We start from the raw sequence: 9,077 nt of genomic DNA on the forward strand, positions 1-9,077 counted from the left end.
TTTAATTTTTTTTTTTTTTTTGTAGAGACAGGGTCTCCCTAAGTTGACCAGGCTGGTCTTGAACTCCTGGCTTGAAGTGATCCTCCCACTTTGGCCTCCCAAAGTGCTGGGATTACGAGTTTGATTGAACCATGGTGCTCGGCCTGAGACGGGGTCTCAATCTGTTGCCCAGGCAGGAGTGCAGTGGCATGATCACAGCTCACTGCAGCCTTGACCTCCTGGGCTCAAGAGATCCTCCTACCTCAGCTTCCTGGGTAGCTGAGGCTACAGGCATTCACCACCAGGCCTGGCTAATTTTCAAATATTTTGTAGAGTCGGGGTCTTACTATGTTACCCAGGTTCCTGGCCTCAAGTGATCTTCCTGCCTCAGTCTCCCAAGCAGCTGAGATTACAGGTGTGAGCCACCACACCTGGCCTGTCCCTATTTCACAGACGAAGAAATGGAGCTCACAGAGCGAGAGTGACGAGCCCCAGGTGACACAAAGAGGACCTGATGGCTGGATGCTGAGTCTCGTGACGGCCACCAGGGATGAAGATTCCCAGCTTGGGGTAAGACGGTGTTACTCACTTTCTGAAGCTCTTCAGCAAATATGTGGCCCTTTTCTGTGACTAATTCCAGAGCAAACCTATGAAGGAAAAGGAAAAAGTGTTCGCCTGTAAAGTAATGTCCCTAGGCCCTGTCTTGCCGTAAACAATAGATTCTCAGGTGGTGGGCCATTTAGTTAATTTAGATATAATAAACACATTACTTTTCTTGCTGACAATAAGAACATTACAGCCTTCCACTTGGGGGGTTGGTGGTATTTGTTTCCTGAAATGCCTTTTCGGATACTCATTACTTCCAGTCAATAATTCCTTTTGAACAGCTACTCTGACCAGGCCCACGAGAGTCTGGTGAACAGAAGCTGACCCAGGCTCTGCCCAGCAAGCTGGTGACAGGGTGAGCACTGACAGTCTCAAGTGATGGATCCTGAGCTCTGACCCGTGGCCCTGTGGTTATAGGTGAGTGGGAACCAGACAGACCCAGGTGCAAATTCTGCACCGCTGCTGAGTGTCTCTGGAACTTCAGGCAAAGCTTATACCTTCATGTTCAGGAGTGTGATATTCAGGAGTGTGATAGGTAATCAGATTAGATATACTCCTGCATGTGAAGGTGCAAACTGAAATCAGTGCTCTGAAGGAAAGGGCAACAGAAGCCTAATCTGACCTTACCTAGAGAGGCAGGGAGGGCTTCCTGGAGGAAGTGATGCTGGAGGGGAGACTTTGAAGGCTGGGGAGGACTTCCCTCGTTAGGCAGGGAAAGCAAACTGCCCCCGACACAGGTCAGGACCCTGGCTCTGCCTCCCTCAGAACCCTGCACTTCCCTCCTGCACCAGTCAGTGCCCCAGCAGGAGAGAGTGGTACATTGCAGGGATTCTTGGAGGAGGGCTTTGGGAAGGGACAGTTCACAGAGGTGTGGGCAGAGTTTCAGGCAAATGCAGGAGCCTGAAGACAAGGGTCAGGGAAGGTGCAACTCACCCTGGAGGGAGCTGGATTCTGGAGTCACTCGGCAGGGAGGGAGGGAGGGAGCCCAGCTGCCACCAGAACCATGCACCGCTGGGGAACGGGGTCACACACACTCCTGATCTCTCTGCACTCACTCCCCCATCACCTGCTGGTGCCTCCCACTGGCTGGACCCACCTGAATGCCAGAAGACCAAGGAATGGAGGTGGCACAGCCACCGGGTGATAAGGCCAGCTTCCCATGCATAAAGAGAAGGTGAAGAGAAGGGATTTGAAAGGGCCAATGGAGAATCTCCAGCCCATCTTCCTGGCACATCTTACAGTTAGAACTAAACACACCCATGTGTGATTCCACCTGGTATGGTCTTCCCTCTGGACCAAAGGGAAGGGCTGTGCAGGCTGGGACACAGTCTGTCTCCATCATAGCGGATGCCTCATGCCTGCCTCACAGGAGGTGTGCAGAAGTATCTGCTTGCCGAGGGACGCTCTGTGATCAGGCCAGCGGCAGGCCCCCACTGGGCGCTTGCCCCAAGCCTGCTCCCACGCGTGTAGCTGCCCGGTGAGTGCTGCCTGCTCCCTGCACTCTGAGGCTCAGGAAAGTGGGGCTGAGGTTCTCTGTTGAGCAGTACCTTGCAGCAGATGCTTGGCCAATATCTGACCAAGGAAGAATCCACAACTGAGATTTCCCTGGCCTCCTGCTCCTCCTCAACTGAGAGATGATGGCTCGTGATTTAGAGCTCATTAGAATAGCTGACGCGAGAACTGGCCTTTTCTCCCTTTGCCCACTTGGTCTTGTGTCTGCCCACTTCTGGACCCCCTCCCACACACACACCAAGGGGTTTGTTTGCCTTCTCTACCTAGCTGGCTGATTATCTATACCTCCCATTATCTGCCCCGAAAATCTCACCTAGCCAGGCCCGCCATGGAGAAACAGTAGCCAGGAACAGGTAAGTGTTAAGAACAGTAATAATGAGGGGACTTGCTTGAACCTGGGAGGCAGAGGTTGCACTGAGCCGAGATTGTGCCATTGCACTCCAGCATGGGCAACAAGAGTGAAACTCCATCTCAAAAAAAAAAGAATGATAATAGCTAACATTGCTATTACTTGTGCTAGGCACTGTCCTCAGGGTGAAACATGGAATCATCTCATCTAAGCCCCATAAGAACACAGTGAGATGGGAATTATCATGATGATTACCTGACAGAACAGTAAATTGAGGCTCACAGTGATTTGCCTGGTGTCCCAGAGACGATCCGCAGTGGTGCTGAATCTGCAGCTGGGTCTATCTGGCTCCCACGCACCTACAACCCACAGCGCCCAGGAGTCAGATACCAGGATCCAGCACTTGAGACTGTTGCTGCTCCTCCTGTCACCAGCTTGCAAGGCATGCTAGGCAGACTGTGCTCCTGCTTGCAGATATTTGCTGCCCCTCCCACCCTGCTGACGTCAGGCATGTGCACGTGACAGTCTCTGGCCACTGAAATGTGAGTAAATGGAAGGCATCACTCCCAAGAAAGGTCTGTCTTTTGGAGACACAGCTGTACTCTCGCCCAGACTGGAGTGCAGTGGCACGATCATGGCTCAATGCAGCCTCAACCTCTCAGACTCAAGGGATCCTCCTGCCTCAGCTTTCTGAGTAGCTGGGACTACAGGTGTGCACCACCACGCCTGGCTAAGTTTTTAATTTTTCTTTTTAGTAGAGACGAGGTCTTGCTATGTTGCTCAGGCTGGTCTCAAACTCCTGAGCTCAAGTGACTCTCCCACCTCGGCCTCCCAAAGCACTGGGATTAGACCTGTGAGCCACTGCTCACACTTTTTTTTTTTCAACTTGTATTTACCAACAAAGTTTAGTCTCCATAAAGACTGTGAGAAACTGCCAATGTCGACTATACTTCAAGCCATCATGGCGGGGTAGTGGGAAGAGTTTTCAATCGGCAATAATCACACCTTGGATAAACCTCACTGGCGACAACACCGCCACTGCACAATCCCCTGGCAGCCTCAGGAGCCACTGTGAGCTTCACCATGACCTCTTTTCCCTCTGCCACAATGACTGATAATCGCCCCAGGCAGCAGCTGTCCTAGCAGCCTGGGTCCCAGAGTGAAGGCCACATGGAGCCAAAGCACATCCACCCTGTGATGGGGGTGAAGTGGGAGCAGCAAGTCCACCTTTGGTGTCATAAGCCAGGAGATATTGGGGTTGTCTGTGACCATAGCATGACCTGGCCCATCCTGACCTGGCCCATCCTTGAGTCCACCTTCTATACTTTGGCTTATGTAAAAAACAACATTCACAAAAGGGATCACATTGGATGTACTGCGCATTATACTGACTCACCTCTTTCACTCAATATACTAACCTCAGTGGCACACACAGGCTCACCTGAAAAGTGAGGGATGAGAGGGAGGCAGCTTCACATGGCATGGGCCAGAGGCCATGCAGGGCAGGCAGGGCCAGAAGGGAAAGGAGTCTGCAGCCCTGCAGCCTTGTGGAGCTGACCAGCCTGTGCTTCAGCACTGAGGAAAGTTCAATAAGGGCTGACAACCTCCGAGGCAGCTGTCCAGCATGCGTGGGAGCTTCACATTCATTACGTTTACCCATACTCGACTCAAACGCAACCTCAAGGCCAATCCTGTTCCTCTTACCCAATAGCTGAACTTAATTCATCTGTAGTTCCCACGGCTTCAAACACTTGGTCGTCTTTGGGTCTCCTTTCTCCTGTGAAGGTGCTAGAAAATCCTGTGGAAAAAATGTTTAGCCACCCAAATTAAGATTCTGTTTTCCTGATATGCTGGGTTTTTTTTGTTTGTTTGTTTGTTTGTTTGTTTGAACTTTCAAGTTTTTAAAGAACTTTCTCTCTTTTTTGAACTGTCGCTCTGTCATCCAGGCTGGAGTACAGCAGCATGATCTTGGCTCACTGAAACCTCTGCCTCCCAGGTTCAAGTGATTCTTGTGCCTCAGTCTCCCAAGTAGCTGGGATTACAAGTGTGTACCACCATGCCCGGCTAATTTTTGTATTTTTAGTAAAGACTGGTTTTCGTCATGTTGGCCAGGCTAGTCTTGAACTCCTGGCCTTAAGTGATTCACCTGCCTCAGCCTCCCAAAGTGCTGAGATTACAGGCACGAGCCACCGCACCACCCCTTAAAGAACTTTCAACCTGAAGTATAACATATACACAGAAAAGTACTCAAATCAAAAGTGTGCAAGTTGGTGAATTACTACTAATTCAATATAACTCCGTGATCAGAACCTAGCTTCATAAACAGAACATGACCAACATCCTGAAAGCCCCCATGTACCCCCTTTTAGTTGCCACTCCCCAAGGGTTAGCCACTATCCTCACTTCTTTCATGAAGTGCTTTTATTTTAAACTTAAAAATCACATACTAACCATCCTGATAAAGAAATAAAACATGTTACATAGTTTATATCATATATACATTACCATTATATTTCACAGGACGTCAAAGTCCTCTGTGCCTCTGCCTAGCTCACAGTCCCTGCCTTTCTCCCCCAACCTCTGAGAAAGTGAAAACTGCCCCTGACAGTTTGGAGCTGGTTTTTGCTATTGGGCAGGCTTTGGGGTTGCCAGGTGCTGGCCTGGCACTCACAGGTAGACTGTGGTGTTCTGCTGAACACAAAACATTTCACAAAAAATCGTCACACAGGTCGCTCTATGACTATGACGGTTCAAGACCAAGACAAGGCCACTCTGGAGTAATGTCTGAGCACAGATGACTGTCCAAACGCCAAAAGATGATCAAACATCCCCTTTCCCTGGCTAATGTGAGTGGCTGTTGCATCTTTATCCATTACAGCGTTAGCACCTCTTTGTCCCTTCTGTCTTCTAGAAACAAATTATTAAGATACCCAATTACAGGCTGGGTGCGGTGGCTCACACTGTAATCCCAGGACTTTGGGAAGCCATGGCAGGCAGATCACTTGAGGCCAGAAGTTCGAGATCAATCTGGCCAACATGGTGAAACCCTGTCTCTAATAAAAACAGAAAAAATTAGTCGGGCATGGTGGTGCATGCCTGTAGTCCCAGCTGTTTGGGAGGCTGAGGCATAAGAATCACTTGAACCTGGGAGGTGGAGGTTGCAGTGAGCCGAGATCATGCCATTGCTCTCCGACCTCGGCAACAGAACTAGACCCTGTCTCGAAAAACAAAAAAAGATACCCAATTACAGAGATAGCCCTGCTTCCTAACAGGATTCAATCCACAGCAAAGCCCCACTTCCTTGAATCCTCCCCCAAACCACCCAACAGAAGCCCAACTCTATAATAAGTCCTTTCCAACATCCTCTTCCTTCTTTTTAATTGTGGTAACAGATGAACATAACAGAATTTTGCCATTTTGACCCTTCTTAAGTTTACCCTTCAGTGGCATTGAGTATGTCCCGTGCATGCTTTTATACTTTTACTATACAAGCATATATCCAAAACACAACACATACTAGTGATCTGCATGTTTTTATACTACAAAAAAAAATGGTATACTGGCTGGGTGTGGTAGCTCATGCCTCCTGTAATCCGAGCACTTTGGGAGGCTGAGGTGGGAGGATACCTTGAGCCCAGCAGTTCAGGACCAGCCTGGGCAACACAGCAAAACCTCATCTATACAAAAGAAATTAAAAAGTATTAGCCAGGCATGGTGATGTGTGCCTGTTGTCACCGATACTCAGAAGGCTGAGGTGGAAGGATTACTCTGAGTCTGAAAGGTGGAGGCTATAGTGAGCCGTGACCGGGCCACTGCACTCCAGCCTGGGTGACAGAGTAAAACTCTGTATCAAAAAAAAAAAAAAAAAAAGTATCATAGTAGTACATTCTTCTGCATCTTACTTTTTTCTATATAACATGTTCTAGCATTTAAAAAACTATTAAAGTGATATATACTCATTATAAAAAACAATAAAATAGAATAAAAGCATATAAATAGTGAAAGTCCTTCTGTTTGTTCCCCTCTGACAACTTAATTTCTCTCCCAGAACAGTCCCAGGTATAACCTTTCAGACTACTCCATACATACCTGAACACATACATATGCACATCCTTATCCAGATAGATTCAAGCTTTTGTCATTTAATATCTCGAGTGTTTTTCATTTCACATAACATTTTTGTAATGTATACTGAGATCTGTCACATATTTTATATATATATACATATATATATATATTTTTTTTTCCCCCAGGACTTTTTTTTTTTTTTTTTCTGAGACAGCATCTCGCTCTGTCGCCCAGGCTGGAGTGCAGTGACATGATCTTGGCTCACTGCAACCTCTGCCTCCCAAGTCCAAGCAATTCTCCTGCCTTAGCCTCCCAAGTAGCTGCTGGGGTTACAGGTGTGCACCATCACACCCAGCTAATTTTTGTATTTTTAGTACAGATGGGGTTTCACCACGTTGGCCAGGTTGGTCTCAAATTCCTGGCCTCCCGACAGGGCCTCCCAAAGTGCCGGGATTACCGGCATGAGTCACTGTGCCTGGTCACATATTATACTTTTAAGTGGCCGCAAAGAATTTGGAAGAACTTTAAAATGGTGTATGCCGTGAGTATTTCTCTGCGTTTTTCACCTGTCCCCACCCTACCTTTGTCTCCCGTTTTGGTGTAAATCTTGGGGATCCTGGGTGTCTTCAAGGAAGGCTGTGGCCTAATGAGAAATAAACATCAGTATCTGGTGAGTGGGTCACACAGAGGGTGAGCTTACACAGAGGGTCAGCTCCTTACACAGAGGGTTAGCTCCTTCAGTAGGTCCCAGCTTGCTGCTGGTAACCGCAGAGACAGCACTTACCCCTTACTGCTTAGATGGTCATCTCTTATTCATTTCTTTCCCCTAGATCCCTTCTAATAGCAAACATTTTGTGGGCAAGACCAGAGCTGGGTGACAGTGTGTACAGTAGCTGATGTAACGCCTTGCTCAACATAGGCTCAATACCTATTTGCTGAAGGACTTGATTGATCCTTTGCCATTGTTCCTGCACTGTGCCAAGCAGTTTACAGGCATTACCTTCTGGAATTATCCTGGAATCTTTCCACAACCTCAAAGGTAGCCACCACCTATTCTCTTCATTTTACTCAGGAGGAAACTGTAGATCAGATGAGACTCACCTTCCTAGATCATCCAGGAAGAGGCAGGAGTGGGATGCTCAAAACTGTCCTAGACCAGAGCATAAACTGTAACTTCTATCCTGCTGAAATTCTTTATTTATTATTATTATTATTATTTTGAGATGGGGTCTCGCCTTGTCACCCAGGCTGGAGTGCAGTGGCACGATCTAGGTTCACTGCAACCTCTGCCTCCCAGGCTCAAGCAATCCTCCCACCTCAGCCTCCCCAGTAGCTGGAACCACAGGTATATACCACCACACCCAGCTAATTTTTTTTTTTTTTTTTTGTAGAGACGGGTTTCACCATGCTGCCTAGGCTGGTTTTGAACTCTTGAGTTCAAGCAATACGGCTACCTCAACCTCCCAAAGTGTTGTGATTACAGGCGTGAGCCACCATACCTGGCCTATGATTATTTTGTTCACAGACAGGGTCTTGCTCTGTTGCCTAAGCTGGAATGCAGTGCAGTGGCATGATCATAGCTCACTGCAGTCTTGAACTCCTGGGCTCAAGGGATCCTCCTGCCTCAGCCTCCCAAGTAGCTAGGACTCTTAACTCTATCCTACCCAAATTCTTATCTTACACTCCACCAAATTAGGGCCTCTTGCAGGAAAAGAAGCCTGAGCCACTTCCATACCACGAGGCTTCGAGTATACTCAGAGATGAAGAATTGTCAAAATACAGCTCAAAAAGTGGCATTTTCAAATAACAACGTAAACAACTCAATGACATAGCTCAAAATTAAAATGTGACATTACAAAGCCATTCGAAGGTTAATTTCCTGGATCTGTGAACTAAATTAATCCATTATTAATCCACGGTACTCTAGAGGTTCTGAGGTCTGGGTTGGGTGCAAGTTTCAAGGTATATGAGGAAAGACATCTTTAGAAGGTGCTGGTGTATCTGGGACCTGGGGGATAAACTGCTATGGAAATTGGTCACGATCTGAGTCGAGAGCCCTGCTGGCCCACACGGGATATGCCATGCCCTGCCCGATGACAGCGGGGTTTCACTGGGACTTAGGCAAAGACTACCAGGTCTCTGGCGCCCACGTGGCCCACGTTGCCACGGTGACGTCAGGACAGCGTGGAGATGTCACAGGAGGGGTGCCGCGGTGACCTCACGACGGTGTGACGTACCCATGACGACGACAGCACGATTCAAAGCAGGTGTTCGAGTTACCCTTCCCGCCAGCCACTCACCTGTCCCCGTCTTCCACGCCCTGAGGGCTGCGGCTCTGGAAACGGGGATACAGGAGCCTGGCGGCGCCGAAGCATCCGCGCAGGCCAAGACGACTCCCCAGGCCCCACACAGCCATCAGCCAAGCTTCTTGACGGGAGCTGACCCTGCCAGGTTCCCGTCCAGGCCCCGGAGTGACTCCACCCACAGCTGGCCGCGCCACCGCTCAGCTGTCAATTTTCATTGGTTCGAGGTTCTCGCCCCAGGGCGGGACACTCCCAGGGAC

At 48.7% G+C, this 9,077-nt stretch overlaps 1 protein-coding gene and 1 non-coding gene across 3 annotated transcripts in view; both read right to left on the minus strand.

Annotated features, from left to right (window-relative positions):
• Positions 1 to 9,030, minus strand: part of MMAB (metabolism of cobalamin associated B) — a 20,136-nt gene extending 11,106 nt beyond the window's left edge. The window contains exons 1-4 of one of the 2 annotated variants that reach the window (XM_023200170.2): positions 8,815 to 9,030; positions 7,096 to 7,157; positions 4,151 to 4,244; positions 569 to 626 (exon numbers count right to left, since the gene is read on the minus strand). In XM_023200170.2, the coding sequence (XP_023055938.1) occupies positions 569 to 626; positions 4,151 to 4,244; positions 7,096 to 7,157; positions 8,815 to 8,930 (330 nt within the window). In that variant the 5' untranslated portion in view covers positions 8,931 to 9,030. Of the gene's footprint in view, positions 1 to 451; positions 627 to 4,150; positions 4,245 to 7,095; positions 7,158 to 8,814 lie in introns of both variants that reach the window. The other variant, XM_023200123.2, reaches the window with a different exon arrangement.
• Positions 3,356 to 3,496, minus strand: LOC111538921. Its single transcript, XR_002730503.1, has one exon. It is a non-coding gene; the product is annotated as a U4 spliceosomal RNA (small nuclear RNA).
• Positions 9,031 to 9,077: the final 47 nt, after the last annotated feature.

The sequence above is a fragment of the Piliocolobus tephrosceles genome, chromosome 10 (genome assembly GCF_002776525.5).
Source record: "Piliocolobus tephrosceles isolate RC106 chromosome 10, ASM277652v3, whole genome shotgun sequence".
Taxonomy (NCBI): Eukaryota; Metazoa; Chordata; class Mammalia; order Primates; family Cercopithecidae; genus Piliocolobus; species Piliocolobus tephrosceles.